At 44.8% G+C, this 16,930-nt stretch overlaps 1 protein-coding gene across 2 annotated transcripts; it reads right to left on the bottom strand.

The window, feature by feature from the left end:
- Positions 1–7,143: 7,143 nt before the first annotated feature.
- On the bottom strand, positions 7,144–16,395 carry cntn1b (contactin 1b). 2 transcript variants are annotated; one of them, XM_053862203.1, is made up of 24 exons: positions 16,253–16,395; positions 14,915–14,987; positions 14,810–14,845; positions 14,192–14,318; positions 13,942–14,123; positions 13,488–13,583; positions 13,214–13,426; positions 13,042–13,141; positions 12,793–12,977; positions 12,156–12,280; positions 11,835–11,952; positions 11,622–11,772; positions 11,425–11,552; positions 10,234–10,406; positions 10,046–10,169; positions 9,801–9,968; positions 9,565–9,714; positions 9,429–9,499; positions 9,108–9,360; positions 8,918–9,039; positions 8,651–8,840; positions 8,462–8,583; positions 8,168–8,324; positions 7,144–8,097 (listed from the first exon to the last, which is right to left on the bottom strand). In XM_053862203.1, the coding sequence occupies exons 2-24, from the start codon at positions 14,964–14,966 to the stop codon at positions 8,018–8,020; spliced, it is 3,123 nt and encodes a 1,040-aa protein (XP_053718178.1). In that variant the 5' UTR covers positions 14,967–14,987; positions 16,253–16,395; the 3' UTR covers positions 7,144–8,017. The 2 variants fall into 2 exon arrangements, with proteins under 2 accessions (XP_053718178.1, XP_053718179.1); XM_053862204.1 differs by lacking the exon at positions 16,253–16,395 and adding an exon at positions 16,117–16,239.
- Positions 16,396–16,930: the final 535 nt, after the last annotated feature.

Here is a 16,930-nt window from a genome sequence, read left to right as displayed (position 1 = left end):
AGTGATGGAGGGACGTCTCATGCGCGTGTGTGAAGGCGTGCGTCGTTGTTTTGGGAAGTCAGAAGAAAAGCCGTGTAGTTTGCTTTGGTCTCGCATTCATTGGCATGACGTTTTGCGTGCGTCTCTGCATTGTTTATTCATTTAGTTGCGTCTGTCTGCAGCGTTGTTCTTGGTCCTGAGCATCTTTACACCTATTTCTATCTTTGTGAGGACTACTCATTGATATTGTGCTCATCGTAAACCTTATGAGGACAGACCAAAATGTCCTCACAAAGCAAAATGTCTTGTCAAAGATTGGTCCACAGAAGAATATTAATACAAGTAAACACACACACGTTATGTTGGTCTATGTTTTGTGGGGACCGCTCACTGACATATTGTTGTCCCCAGCCTCTCACCCTAAAACTAACCATCCAAAACAAATGGCTAGTCTTAACCAAGACCCAAACCAATCTTAAATTCAATTATAGTGACCCAGTTCTTTTGAAGTTTTAACTTTAACAAACTGAGGCCTAACCTCAGGATCGGCCGTAGGTCCCCACAGGGAGGGATGTTTCTGAGATTGGTCCCTACAAGTAGAGCGATACAAGGACACACACACATTCAAATAAATTGTTGGAGAAGAACTAGCAGATTAAATGAGGACATGTTTTGGAAAAATCTGAATTAATAACATCCTGAGACGAGGACAAGAGCAGCTCTTGGTCGGACCTCTTCAGCAGAAGCGATCAAATCCGCCCATGTGGGCTTTTATGTGTCGATGCAGCGAGGCAACCAAATAAAAGAGCAACGTTTTACCCTGAAGGGTTTTCCTCCACCTTGAGGGAGACAAACACTCGAGCTGAAGGTCGAATGTTTGTCGCTCCAACGGCACAAATAAATGAGCAGCCGGTGAAATGGCTGATAAAAAAACTTGAAATAAAAAGATGAATTTCATAAATATCAAACGTGCTTGAAAGTTGAAGAGGACAAAAACAACGGCAAGACTCACAAACGCATTTGGTCCCTAAAATGAGTCCAGTCAAATGGGAAAATATCATCATCATCACCTTCATCTTTACCGTATTCATCACTACTACCAGCATCTGGCCTCCTCCAGTCAGAATCGCTGGAGTGCTTTGAGACATCTGATTCACTTCCTCATTTAAAATTCAGAAGTCTCATAAAAGTCAAGGAGTCGAGGGATTTGAACCTGACACTCTCTGAGTCTCGAAGCTCTGCTGCTTCCCTAACAGGACGAATTGTGTGCTGGGTAAGATGATTCTTTAAAAACAAGAGCACAGATATACCAAGACACAAACTGACTTAAACACAACGCAAAGACACAATTAGACACACACACACATTAAGTCCAATTTCCCCACTGTGGGACAAATAAAGGATTGAATATAATATAATATAATATAATATAATATAATATAATATAATATAATATAATATAATATAATATAATATAATATAATATAATATAATATAATATAATGTATACATTGAAGTCAGACACAGTCACATTTATGGGCACACACCAAAGCCCACAAAGAAACATACATGTACAGTATGCAAGAAAACACACACAAGCAAAAATAAATAAATAAACAAGTAAAGTAAAAATGAATTAAAGAAGACGAGGCCAACCAGAAACACTAACTGTAGCCAGTTAAAAGGCCATATTCAAACGCAACACTTGGTAGACACACAACAACCACAGGTTGCCACTGACCACTGCGGGTCTAAACAGTTTGGACAGTTGCGGTGCTCTCAGTGAGGCAGGTCATAATGTTCTGTAGACCTTGTTTGGGATTATTGATGCCAAGAAACCTCATGTTGTTCTGTCATATTGAGTATGTAAAGGTCAGCCTCATGACCTCCAGTGACCTCTGGCCACGGACCGCTGCGGACATAAATCCTCATTAGTCACTGGGACGACAAACTCGTTTGTCATTATTTACATGTTTCTCACTGACAAGTAAATATGTCAATCATGTTTATTGCCAATATTATTCCTGTGACTCTTATTCTGACAGACGTTTTGTGGAGTTCACAAAACATCTCACAAACCAAAACACTGAAAACACAGGGAGACGCTGACCTACACGCACACACAGGTTTGTCACCATCTTAGTGGGGACCGTTGCTTTCCATAGTGTTTTTTCCCAGCCTCTCACCCTAAACATATCCATCCAAAACAAATGGCTCTGAACCAAACTTACACCGAATTATAATGACCCAGTTATTATAGTCTTCATCCTCAAATTGAGGCTTTACCTCGTGGGTCCAGCCAAATGTCCCCACAAAGTCATACAGACTTCACAAGGATAGTGTTTTGTCAAGAATTGGTCCCCACAAAGCAGGATACACAAGCCCACACACACACACACACACACACACACACACACACACACACACACACACACACAAATAAGATCCCCACACATACTCTGAATATAATGTAACTATACAGAATACAGCACCTATGTGAACACACTGCTGCACTCCACACAACACATAGACAGAAACGAACAGCAGACAAACCCATTGGCATTTATAACTCACAGCCATACAAAAAAAAAAGATACATTCACAGGCACACAAGAAAAGCCTCTTAACATTGATGACAGAGATGACAGTTCAGGACTGATGTGGGGCCCCTGGGACCAGATCCTGTGACGAGACCAGCACCTCCGAGGAACATTAGCAATGAATGATTTAAGGTGACAAACGCGGATGGTGAACGTGTCTCCTGTCTCGGTGTCGATAAAGGATCTTTGTTTTGTCACAGGAGCTGTGGGGACAATAAATGGCTTCATGGTTCACTACAGGCCGGAACTGTACACAGCAGTGTAACCCATCAATTTCTGTGGAGCAGAAGTCAGGCACTGCTTTGCTCTAGAGCTCTACGGCAGTCCGGGTCCAGGACTGACTGACTCGTGAACTCAGTGAACCAGAGTCAACATCTGACCACTGGTTGGCTTCAGGGTCTCTCTTGCCCTTATCCTCACATACAAACAAGAAGACATTCAAATATACGAAACTGTCGCCAAAACAGACTTGAACACACTGAACACAACCCTGTCCAGATCTTTAACTCACCAAAACACATGCAGAGTCCACAACTAGGCACATGGCCAAATATCCAAAGAGTCTCCTGAACAGACACAATACACTCATACTGGTCCGAGCCTCTGCCCAGTAGATGGCTGTAGGCCTTGAGCAGACCTCGATCAGAAGTGAAACACTGAACAGACACTCCAAGCCAAGGACACTGTTGAAGGACCCAACGACGAGTTGAGACAACTTCAGCTGAACACAATGTCCGACTGGGGGAACGATGGGATCGATAGTGGCGTCCGGCAACCTTTGCGCGGAGCTGTCAGTGATACATCACAACTTTATGCTCCAAATAAAAGTCCTTGTTTTTCCATCTGCACCACGCCGTGGCTGCTTTACGATCCAATATCTGCGCGGGTCTTTACGGCCGCCCAGGTCGACCCGCAAGGTCGCTACGCTGCTTTTATTGGTACATAACAAGGTGAACGTCGTAACGCTGTCAGCGTCCTGTTACGGCGTTTAGATGCTTGTTAAGTCGGCAGTAGCTGTCAGCGGTGATGGACGCGTCTCATATTCTCCAAATCATTCCATCAATGTGTCTGTGTTGTCATAGCAACCTCGGTGATAACAGGGAAGAGGGAGTGGCAACATCATGTTCCTGCGTTAGAACTTTCACTGCCGATGTACCAAAGCCCATCAAAGAGGCATACGCATGCAGAGGTGCACACACAGAAACTGGAGCTCCAAAAAGCATCCACAAAAACCTTGCATCAGTCGGACGGTGGAAATAAACACATCAAAGCGACACACAAAATAATCACATAAATGGTCACCAAAGCGACACACACCACAATAAGACACACAGTGAGATGCACAAATAGAATACGAAAAAAAACAGAACCCCAACATACTCATGCACTGAAAGAAGCACACCAAGCAAGCACCAATATAAAAACTGTGTATACAGAGGTGAAGACACATTTTACATTCTACAACACAACATACTGCGCATCGCAAGATTCATTTGTTTTGAATTGATGAGCTGCTGTTTGACTTGTGAGTCTTCAGGTCACTTCAGGAGTTAGTCTCAATATTTGCAGGTTGGAGTTAGCAGAAATACTGTCACTCAACTGCAGCGAGCTCCTCAGAAACATGTTGTGAGCCTGTCGGTATATATATATATATATATATATATATATATATATATATATATATATATATATATATATATATATATAAAGTTTGTGTCTTTGCATATATATATATATATGTATATGCAAAGACACAAACTGACTTAAATACAGACACAATTAGACAGACACATTAAGTCAAATTTCCCCACTGTGGGACAAATAAACAATGTAATTTATTGTTATTTTATTTTGTTATAATATAATATAATATAATTGTGTGAATTAACATGAAATATGCAAAACACACACACACACACACTCATTGACATGATGCTTTCCCCACCCTCTCTTCCATTACTTAACCATCCAAAACAAATGGCTAAACTTAAACAAGACTTTTAACGTAGTGAACCTTTTGTTTTGAAGTCTTCATCCTCAAAAAGAGACACATACTACAATGAATATAGTGTCACTGTACAGAACACCCACAAGTGAACTCACACATGTGTAGTAGGGCCATACATATGCACACAGTTGCACTCAACAGGCCACAAAAACAGCTGATTAGCGACATGATAGTTTGTTATCGTCCCTGACAGACGGCGCCACACAGGAAGTGGTTTCAACTGGGTGCAGGAAATGAGACGACTTTGCAGGTTCTTTTCGTGGTCTGTGGTGCGAGTCTAATCTGGCCGTGGGTGTGTGCGCGAGTAAGAAAATTATTCAGTCGCAGTGTTCCTTTAAAAATGTCTCTGTGAGGAGACGATAACAAACACATGATAATGGCAAGGTTGTTATTTAAAATGATTCTATTTAATTCTTCCTTTTGAAATTCATTTAACCTTGAAGTCATAATCTGAAGACACATCACCCTTAGATGTATTTTTTGTCATTTTTGGTCAACATTTATTGTTCTTAGTCCACACACAGGCTTGCCATAGGGACCTGGATAAACTCCTCAATCGGGTGGTTTCCAGGAGACATTCAGTCCAGAAGTGTGAGCCCCTCAACTAGTCTTCTAGAGATAGGGTGACAGAGTCTAACTCTGTGGAGAAATCTCTTTTTTTCTTTTCTCTCACCTTGACCAAGTAGGTCTGTCTGCAGGAAAACAGGTCCTGGGCACAGGCAGAGGAGGCATACCAAAACTATCGTCCATTCATACTTGAGTAGAAAACCAGTGACTTCATGCTTCTCATACCAACTCATATTTTAAATTACAATTCACTTGGTCACGGTGACCTTTGTAGTCTTGCTACTGTATGACCTTTACAGTGTTGCTCAAAATACACTTGAGATGATCTGTCTTGTTCCATTCCTCAGCACAACATTGTAACTCAAGAAGTACAGTGCAATATGTTTGTGGTCCAACCTGTCTTCACATAAACGTGTGTTGCACTTTAAAGGGTTTCCTCGATGTTGCGTGTCCTCGTGTACATGTGTGAACCAAGTTAGATTATAAACTCCACCGGTGGTTAAACACCTGCTCTGTAATGCATCACTGTCTGAGCTTAATTAGTCTGAATCCCTCTGATGCTGACCTCTGACCCCGACTATTGCGGCCCCTCACTTGCTTCTACCAAGGACGACACTCATTGACACAGAGGTCAGAAGCAACTAGCTGAATTCCTGTCACTTTCATCCGTTCCATCGTTCCTTCAACTGATTTGATGTTTTGTTTTTTTCCACTGAATGTTTAACTACATTTTCAAAAATTTTATTTGGGGAATATATATTAGCCATTAATAAACAAATCACTTTCTTTACTGGTAATAGTCAGTAATTGTGGTGGTGGTCGGAGTCAACTTTTAGTGGGTTGTTGTCATGTGTGTTCAACTCAAAGACACTGGGCCCAATACAGCATGCTGGGTCAGACTCCACCCGCTAAGCTGAAATTGTTTAAGTGACATTTTTTGTGAGATTGTTTGTCCAGCGCTCACTTGAGTTTAAAAAGCAGAGATTATGAACATTTAATCTGGAAAAACAAAAGATAATGATGACGGAAGGGCATATGATGAAGTCAGTGGTGAAGGAGTGAATGCATTTAATAGTAATGCTAAAACTTGCCACCAACATTTAAAACAGATATTGACACTGAATTGTGTTTTGACTCTTGTTTTCCCATCAGAGAGTGAAAGCTACACTACAGGTGGTGCATTTAATAGTCACTTTGTTCAGCCAGTGCTGTGGACTGTGTCAGACATGGTGGCTCCGCTCATACCACAGGTTTTTTTGTGGGATTCGGGTCTCCATTTGAAGCAACCCGGTCTCCTAATCATGCCACCTCAACTGGAGCACTGCCTCCCATGGAGCTGAGATGAGGGCCATGTTGACGGAAATGATGCTGTTCAGGTTGTACAGGCTTGTCACTGCACCAGTGGGGAGCTTGTGTGCTGACTTTGTCAGAGACTGAGGCCCACAGTTCAAGAGGATGACTCCTGGTGTGTGGTCATGGACCCATGCAGGCCGTGTTGTTCATCACTCAGGGATGTGGTGGAGCATGTGGAGGAAAATGAAACAGAGCACAAGAAAGGATCCCAGCCAACTCACATGTACACACACACTCACAGGCCCCGCCCATCGCCGCTCGCCACTCTGATCCCAAGTAAATGACTAAAACATTGATTTGAGTCTCTCGGGGGAGTTTCTCCGTTGTTTAAAGGAGCAGTTGGGGGCTCATACGTACACACACAATAAAGCAGTGAATTAATGATTGTGTGATGTGTTGAGTAAACTGAGAACAAGATTCCTGTTTATTGTTGAATAATTCATTCTCTGACCACCAAGTGGAAAAAACAATTAAATATAATAAATATGATTTATTATAATATGAGTTATGTCTGTTCATGAACACTGGCAAGCTCACTAACAAAACAACAATAGTTATTATAGAATGATTTTAACTGAAACGTCAACATGGATATACCGTTAAATTTCTGTGTTTTATTGACGTCAAGAAGAAGAAAGGAATCATAAGCACGGATTACGATACGGGGATGTACTGCCTCCTGCTGGCTGAATCCATGTATCACCTCCGCTTGCTGTGTCGACTCTCTCTGTTCCAATTTGTTTGTATTTTCAAGTGTCCAACTTTCCACGTTTCCCTGTTTCCCTCTCTCACTTTTAGTCCAATCCGTCATTCCATCTTGGTCATTTCTTTTCTCTCTCACTGTTCTTTCTTAATACCGGTCTTTATCTTTATTTTTTTCTTCCTTTTCTGGCCTTTTCTCCAAGTAACTGACAGCCCCTTGTCCTCGCACTCTCTCATTCTTTCTTCTTGGTTTTCTCCCACCCTCACTCCATTTCTACTGTCTCACCTCTGCCTTTTCTTCTTGCTCTCTCACTCCATCCTTTTGCTTCATCTCGATGTCACTCTCTTCTCATTATTGCTCAGCCACCCTTTCTCATTTCACTTGTCTTATTTTCTTGATTTTATCACTTATTCTTCCCCCTGTTCCTTTCTCATGTGGCTTTTTTTAAATTTCAGTTTCTTTTATTTGTTCTTTATTGTTCTCTATTTCATTGTCCTCTTCCATTCTCAGTCTGGTGTGCACATATTGATGTCTGAGTGCTTACACACACACACACACACACACACGTGTACCTTTTCACTTGACAACAGAGTTGATCTTGTTTATTTAACGTTCCTCTAACTTGGTTACATTGTTGGGATCCAGAGTCTCCTCCGACTCGACTGCTCTAAGATGAGAAAATGACCAAGTACTAAAACGCAGTGAAGCCGTTTGTTTATGTGATAAAGTGCTGTAATGTGAAAGATGGTTGAGTGAAGCCAACGACTGACAAGTGAGGGACCCCGACGCCGCGCTGACTGTTGAGGTCTAGATCAATCTCATGACGCTCAGCACCAGCAGAGTGAGAGACACGAGGCTGAATGTCGGCGAGGTCATTGAGGCTTTACCTGTGCACAAACAAACACAATTAAAGACCGTCTGAGGAAACGTTTGACTGATTCAGAACGTTCATTTTACCCAGGATTCTGATCTTGCGAACTGGGCCGTCGCCTCCCTCGTAGCGGCCACGAACCATAAGCTCGTAGTCTCCCCACTGCGGCATGGGGAAGTCCATGAAGTGCCAGCCAGTGACGTAGACCTTACTGTAGATGTAGCCAGATCTCCTGAACATGACCTGGGGAACACAGTCATCCCCGTCAGCAAGTTACTATAAACTTTGCTTCTGTTTTTTGACGACAATGTGAAGCGAAATACGTCATCAGAGATATCAAATCCATTTTTTGCTCAGCTAAAAAAAATCCCTCCACCTACCTTGTAGTACAAAGGGAAGGAGACGTTCCCAAACCAGTCGTACTGGATATGATCCCACCACACGTACAGCCACTTTCCTGTCCAAGAGATGTAACGCCACATCCTGGGAGCCTCGGAAGGAGCTGAAGAGACATGCACCACTCAGTGACTGGGGTTGGGGTTGGGCACCACCCTCAATGCAGGACTCACGTGGTCTCTTGGTGAACATCTCGCAGTGTTCCCCGGGAGGCCCCAGTCCGGCCCCATTGTAAGCTCGCACCTCAATGAGATAGTGGGAGTCCGGCAGCATGTTCTCCAACCTTGTTTGATTGACAGTAGCAGGAACAAATATGCGATTCGCACCTGGTTCAGGGTCGTCATACTTTCTCCAATATTTCACCTTGGATAGAACAAATAACAGATGATGGAATGAGGCTTCTTAAAAAACATCATCTCCACTGGCAGCCTACCTCTTACCTGATATCCCTCAATGTACTGCTGCAGACCTGTTCCAGTGTCCACCACAGGCAGCCACCACACCAGAGCCTCGGTGGACGACACCGGCCTGGCATAGACATCGGTCGGAGGCTCTATCGGGACTGAGAAGCCGAAAACATTAAAGTGTGGGAACAATTGGAGAGACATAAGAGAGAAGTCTGGGCCTCACCATCGCGTGGGTAGTAGACGACCTTGGTGAGGCTGTACGGACCGTCACCCTTGATGTTAAATGCCTTGATTTTCACCTGAAACTCTCGCACCTGGAAGTCCTCCTCAGTGATAGTGAAGTAGGTATCTTGGTGAACGTAACGTCTTGTCTCGGGATCGGAGATGGTCTTGTACCACCAGTCTAACGCATCATGAGGCTTGAAGGCCACAATGTATCCAAAGTTCTTACCATAGAAGAACCATGGCTCTACAGGCTGTGGGCCAGCAGCGGTTATGTTACTGGAAGCTCTTAATTCAACGAGTGCATTAGTCATAAAAGTACCGTCCACGTGATGATGATCTCGCCGTTCCTTCCTCCGTAGCCGGCGACATTCGTCGGTGAAACCACAGGAGCTGGAATTCAAGACACATTTATAGACACGCTTCATTTCAAGTTTGATGGCAAACACACTTTTTACCTGCATCCCAGGTTTTGATCTTGAGTGAGGGTATGCTGGCCTCTCCAGAGCCGTACTCATTGGTCGCAATGATCCTGAACTGGTACTCCATCCAGGGGTACAGGTCTGTAACATCTGCCCGTTCCAAACTGCCGTCCAAGAATTGTGGTGCTGTAAAGTCCATCCAAACACCATCTCATATTCCTGTTCATGATCACCATCTAGTGTAGGAGGCCGGATGTGCCAAACCAACTCACAGCTGCTGGCGTTTCTCCAGTCGTCCTCGTACAGCGCCCAGTAGTGTCTGGTCTGGATGGTGTAGAAGAGTATTGGGCTGTTGTGCTCTGCCCCCTTGGTCCACTGCAGCCTCACCCATGTATCCCCAATTTCCTCCACTCTGATAACCCCAGGAGGTCCAGGAACACCTGGAAAAGAAGAAGGAGACTCTCAAAAATGAGGGACCCATGGTAAGGAAACCGAACAAAAAGATAAGGAGACTCACCAATGACCTTCAGGTCTGCGTAGGCCATGTCATTGTCCACTGCTGTCTGAGCGGTGCAGGTGTAGCGGCCTTCATGCCAGATCTGGGAATTTTTAATTCTCAGGTGTCCACTGCCTTCTTCAGTCTGGGTCGGAACCACACAAATGAATATGTGAATTGTTTGCAGAAGTCAATGGTGCGGTTCTTACCATCACACGTTCATAGTGCTGCCACTCTGTGTCAAAGTTGATGGTCCTGTAGTCCACAGCCCAGATAAAGGTGATGTCCAGCTTTGGATCATAGGACGCTGAGCACTTTAGAATCACCTCATCACCCACTTGGACCTCGCTGTCTTCAGGTGCCACGGTGATGCTGGTAGCATCTAACAGTCGAGATAATCAGAGCTGTTGAGGCTTCGTTCCTCTCTGCCTTCTCCTCACAGTCACTTCCATTCTGCCTTTTGATTTCATCTCTTTCATCAGAATGACTTGCTTCTTAGGCTTAAATGGGACACAACTGTAGTATTGTAGTTGCATGTTAGAGTACTGGACACCCTTCTTGTTGTTACAGTTTGGTTTATGGGTTGTTCAAGCTCTCTAATCTCCTCTTCCGTCACAAATTTGGGGCAATGGAGAAATCTGGCAACACATACTAGGCCGCAGTTTTGATGAATTTCTGTTGTCATGACACTGTTTAACGCCTGTGATTGGCTCAGCTGCCCTGCTGAAAGGGCAGTTTTTACAGTGCCCCCCTAGCTGGAGCAGTGCCCCAACCACCAGTGGAATTAAGTGAAGTTAGGGTTAGGTCACAGAGCAATGGACGGAAGATTAGGAGATAAAAATGGTTTGGATGACATCGGAACTCGATTGAACACTCAGGGATGATAACTGTAGCTTTAAAAGTGTCTTACCCCTCAGGGCGCTTTCACACTGCGGGTTCTGTCTCGAGACAAAGCTCTTTCGGCTCAGAGCGTATCCATACAAACATGATAAATGCCGGGCAGTAAAGGCTCTGATCGCTGTCTAGAACACTGAGGTGTGTAGCTGGGAGCTGCACGAAACAGACTCGCGGTGTATGCAGATGTTTGATAACTCGCGTGTTTTCACCTTTATTAGGCTGATATACACCTGATTTTACTGACAGACAGATTTGCTTAAATGAATAATGCTGCGCTGTACAGTAACTGTTTTCACTGCTGTGATGTGGCTGCGGCTCAGCTGTCAGGAATAAAGGGATATCGCCTGAGGCGTAGCGGTGCGAGGCTGCGCAGCAGGGGGGGAATCGGACTCAGGCCACCCGAGACAGAACCCGCAGTGTGAAAAGCCACTTATGAACAATCCCACAACCATATCTTTCCCCAACACTTTCCCAAGGTAAACAGAGTGACTAGACAAACTGACCTGTGATGGTGAGATAGCCAGAACTGTTGGACTTCCCTCTGTCGTTCTCAGCAAAGCATGTGTAGGTCCCCACATCGTTCCTGGTGGCGTTCAGGATCTCCAAACTCCCATCATACAAAATGGAAATACTGATCCCAGGAGAACAAATATCAGTCAAAGCAAAACTTCCCAACTGTTTGAAGATCACCCAAACTGACCGGGAGCTGTTGAAGAGCAGCTCTTTGCCCTTGGTCCAGGTGATCCGGGGTTTAGGAGCAGCCCTTGGTTTACACTCGATGACCACTCGAGCATTTTCGGCCCCCAGCAGCTGCTTCTTCACTGGGTTAAACTCAAACGTTGGAGCACATGCTGTCGTGAGAATATCGCAGTTAGGTTTTTGCTCAGATCGTTTTTGTTTGAAACCGTCTCACCGATCACTCGCAGCTCTGCGTTGGCGTATTTGATGCCCCAGTAGTTCTCTGCGATACACTGGTACATGCCTGAGTCGTCAAACGTCAGACTGGAAAACTTCAGCTCTCCTTTACCGTACTGTGGACACACATGGATCCTTCAGCTTGTGGTGGAATCAGGTCTGATCTTAATAATGGATAGAGGGAGCCTTCAACCCAAAGCTTCACCACCTCAATCTGACGTCTTTGATGCCCCATGATGAGAGGTCTGACTCTGCCCACAAGGGGCTGGTCAGCGAGAGGTAACTGTTGGCAGCAGCTCTACTTATCAGTCATCCTCACCATGTACCCGTCTTTGTACCAGCGAATGAAGGGGAAGGGTTTTCCCGCCGCCACACAGCGCATGGTGTGCTCTGAGCCAATGTCCACTTGAGTGTTGTTGATGGTCTCGGCCCATTCTGGAGCAGCTGCAGAACCGTGTAGATAAAATTGTTAATATTGTAGAAACCAGGTTAAGGGCAATCGGGCAGTGTCCTAGTACAGGGGTGGCCAACCAGTCAGAGGCTCGGAGCCACATTGTTTTACTGTGCTGCTGAGAAAAGCCACATCCTACAGATATGTTAAGCTGTAAGGCTCACCTGAACAGCTGGTCACGTGACTCAGCGGCAGTACAGCAGTTAAAGCGCATGCCTGCGTGTCACAAAGTTGCTGGTTCGCGTCCACCATATGTCTTTTGTGCACATGTATCTTTCAAATTCATACATTTTACCATGATCCTCCTCGGCGGCGCAGATAGAAATGTGTGCGGCATTTATTTTACTATTCATATATATTTGTTTATGTGGCTCATGCCACCAATAATGTGGTCCCTGTCTGTGTGTGTGAGCGACGCTGGAGCGTCTCATCTTCACTCCACTGAATTAAACAGACTTCACGACGATCAACAATGAATAACAGGTGACACACAAGTTGCACTCACACTCTACATAGAGCCAAGCCTTGTGCCAGTCCTTCCCTTTAGTGTTGATGGCCTCGCACTCATAACCTCCCACATCCTCGTACTGGACGTTGTAGAGATGCAGCACTGCGCCTGATTCGCTGATCTCATGATTTGCAGGAAGGTCGGTGGCGTCTACCTTTCTCCAGACGATGTGCGGGATGGGACTGAAGCACAGAACATGTTGTCACTTGAGCAAGATGTGAGGAGAGGAAAACCTGTGCGACCTACTTTCCCAAGGCAAAGCATTCCAGAGTTATGTTGGACGCCAGCATGGCAGTGGTGTCCGGGAACTTCACCCGGATGTCTGCTGGGTACTTCCGCTCCTCACCTGCGTGGAAATCAAAATAAATGCAGGAGTGAGACAGCCTGGTTTGTGGTGCTGCTTCGTTCAGACACACACCGTCGTCCGGCGGCAAAGGGATGAGTGGGATGAACTTTGAGAAGACACTCTTCCCTATGATGGGACTGGACACGAAGCACGAGTAGTTTCCTGCGTCCTGAGCTTCCACCTTGGAGATGTACAAGTTCCCCGTCTTCTGGGAGACGAAGCGTCGGTGGTCCGTGTGCAAGAACATGGGGAACTCGTTGTAGATCCATCGGTAGGTGACTTCCTCTGATGGATGACACAATGTTTTCAGACTTTGGGATGATGAACAGAAGAGGAGGATCCTCACCTGGCAGAGCTTTAGGAGGAACACACAGCAGGACTGCACCCTGACCTTCTTTTACAGTGACCGGATCTCGCTCTTCCTGAGGAAACTCCTCCAGAACTGAACCAGGATCAGAGATCAGAGTGGGTGAGTCAGCACATTTAAAGGTCTCCATGAACATGTCGTATTCAGAACTTAAAGTGCCACTTTGTGTTGACAGTCACACCTCGCCTCTTCATGTCCTCATCTGCTTCATCCATGAACCTGTCTGGTTGTTTTCCTGCTCCTTTTTCCAGACACCTCCATGTCTAACATTTCTCGACCATCGTGATCCCTGTCCCCCCCCCCACTTGTCTAAACCTTCCGAGTCACTTCCAAAGAGCATCTTCAACTCTGACACATCTAATTCTGCTCTGCTGTCTTTTTGTCAGAGCGACTGACCCTCTTCCACTCATCACTGAAAGTCAAAGGGTCTCACATCCGAACTTGACGCGAGCCTCTTTGCTGATGACGGTTCCGTAGATGTTCTTGGCGACGCACACATATGTCCCAGAGTGCTTTTTGGGTTTGGGGTTGGTGATGACCAGATTGCCTCCCACCAGGCTGTAGTGTTCATCTGGCTGCTCCATCAGCTTGATCTCCCAATTGTCGCGGCGCCACCTGGTGGAGAGATATTGTCACTACACACTTTTCAGGCTAAACTATAAGCCTGGGAGAAGTAGTCACACCTGTACGAGGCAGGTGGGTTCGCTCGCGCTCGGCAGTTCATGGAGATCCTCCTGTCAGGAGAGTCCTCCATGTAGACCACATCCACCGGCTCCTCCTCGAAGATTGGTCCATAGCCGGTCGCATCCTCTGAGGACACATTTTTCTCTCAAATATTAAAAAAAATATTCCTCCAAAAAGCATGGTCACAATCTCACACACTTGGCCAGAAAGACTTATGGAAACCTGTGACAACCGCAACAAAAGCATTTGCATCGTTTTGGGAATGAAAATATATGATTTTAGATTTTACAACATGTAAAACACAGTCAAACATTTAGAAAAAGATGAAGTAAATATATCTTTTTAAATTCCATAGAAATGGACAATAAACAGATTTTTACTTTATTATATTATTTATTTATATTATATATAAATTTTTGTCTATGAAACTCCTAATATGCCAAACAAAAGAATTGTAACTCTTAAGTCTAAAAAAACTCCTCCTCTTTTTAGTTTCAGTTATCTTCACTGAGTCCTACAGTCACCGTTCACACTTCCACCACCTGACCAGCAGGGTGGCACTGCACTGAACAGGCACCGTTGGCCTGAACAGGAGCTTTTGCGTCGACTGCACTTACCTCCAAATATTCTGGGCTCACCGAACAACACAGCCCCTGAGGAGGAAAAACAGATGTCAGGTGGAGCAACAAAAACAGCGACGACAACGTGCTGGTTTTTTTTACCGGTGAGAGAAAGTGAGGCGAAAAGGGAGAGCAGGAGGAGGGTGAACGCCATCTCTCTGTGAAGACCTGTTCACTGCAGCAACAACACAGTCAGAGCGTCAGTGACTCAGCACATATTGCAAGTGTCAAAGACTGCAGGTATCCAGAATGAGACTGAAAAAATGCTCAGAACACATCTGAATAGTGTAATAATCAGAGAGATTCATTCGGAGTTGATGAGGCTCAGTGTATTTTGGGATTGTAAGGATTAAGCACATATCAATATCATAATAATAATATCATCATAATGGTGAGTGTTCCGTTTGGGAGAGAGCAAACCCTGTGTTTATAGCGATTGTGCTACTGAACATGAAGAACTGTCAAGGCCATCTTCAGAGGTCTGAGTGGTCCGGACAGCGCCAACATGAGCATGTGCGAGGCCACGCCGGGGCACTTTGAGACATGAGACATGAACACACTAACTTTGTGCAGCAGCAGAGGAGGCACAACAAAACACAACATTTCACCAAAATATGAGCTTTTTTTTTTATCTCAGAGTAATCTGCTCATCTGATTCTGATCGATTCGCCAGGGCGTAATCCTAGAATCTAGGTCACAACTGGTTTAATCTGGCAGTGCTTGTTTGGAGCAGTGAAGGGAGGATGCGAGCAGCCGCCTGTCTCTCCACAGCTTGTGGTGTTCAGTGTGGTTTGTCAAATTGTGGACGCTTTCCTGGGAGTTTGGTAGCTTTTTAATTGATTTATTGAATGTTAAGAAAATCCTTTCATTCTATGCTCTTCTTCTTTATTTTACAGTTCTACCATTAGACTTCAATAAAGTGAAGCCAACCTCGTACTGTACGTTTTTATCGCTAGAGCTACACAAAAACTAAAAATATTGACATCTTCTTTTTGTCATTTTACAGAGGTTTAGGAGTTCTAGTAATGCTATAATTAAATATGAACCATACAAGATTATTCTGTGTATGTAATTGGACCTTTTTTTGGGAAACATTTCAGTTTTCTTGACAAACAAATTGCTACACATTAATGGCTGGAGTTTGGAAACTTTCTGCGTCTCTGTTTTTCATTGATTCGATCATAACATCAGATACCGGATCAGAGCCGAACCAGAACCGCTCTGGACTCTCGTGCTCGCCAACATCCGTGCACGTTTGACGCAGTTTCAAGGTCTCCTCCCAGCACACACACACACACACTCACTGTCTGCGCAGCTCTGACATCAGCACAGTACCACTCTGCATTGCGGTACCGGCGGCGAGCCCGGCCCGGTTCACCTGAGCCCCGGTCCTGCCCCATCACACAGCCGAACATCCGCTCAGACGCCTGTAGGACCTACCTGAGTGCGACAGACTGCAGGATGCTCGGTCCACTCACCACATCCCGCAAAAGAGACGCATCGTCCCGCAGCCCGCACCGTCCCGTCAACAGAACTTCCTGCTGGAGGAGAGAGCATGTGGTACAGCGGCGCGAGAGGCGGGGCCACAGGGTGATTGACAGGAGCAGGGCTGGATGTTGTGACTGGTCCACGGCGATATATATGTATATATATATATATATATATATATATATATATATATATATATATATATATATATATATATATATATATATATATATATATATATTTCTATCGCTTTTTTTGCACTTTATAATATTATTTCTTATTTATTTATTTTTTTCTGAGCATGTTACAAACACAATTTTCCTTGGGATTAATAAAGTGAAACTGATTCTGATGTCATCCTGTCAGAAGTGTTCTTACTTCTGATTCTACATATCAGTTAGTTTTAGGCGTGAATGATTATTAATTGAATTAATGATCATTGTTGGGGACCAGTATGACCAGTACCTTTGTGTCAGGGTGTGATGGAGACTTCTGTAGAGGCTCAGGAGGTGGAACTCCTCGGCTCCCAGAGAGCCGTCGAGTCACACATGAGTGAACATGAAGTGTGTGTCCTTCTTGTCTAAGGGTGGTTCTTTGGTATAACCCAGAGTGGCAGCAGGTCTTGGGGTG

Source organism: Synchiropus splendidus, chromosome 4, assembly GCF_027744825.2.
Source record: "Synchiropus splendidus isolate RoL2022-P1 chromosome 4, RoL_Sspl_1.0, whole genome shotgun sequence".
NCBI lineage: Eukaryota > Metazoa > Chordata > Actinopteri > Syngnathiformes > Callionymidae > Synchiropus > Synchiropus splendidus.
Note: the sequence above shows the minus strand (reverse complement) of the source record. Positions and strands in the feature narration are given on the sequence as shown.

Coding starts and splice junctions, on each gene's coding strand:
- cntn1b (XM_053862203.1), bottom strand. CDS start 14,966: ATGGCGTTCACCCTCCTCCTGCTCTCCCTTTTCGCCTCACTTTCTCTC. Junction 11,773..11,834: donor CGCAGAGCTGCGAGTGATCG/GTGAGACGGTTT, acceptor TTCTCACGACAG/CATGTGCTCCAACGTTTGAG. Junction 8,325..8,461: donor CCTTCCCTTTGTACTACAAG/GTAGGTGGAGGG, acceptor TGTGTTCCCCAG/GTCATGTTCAGGAGATCTGG.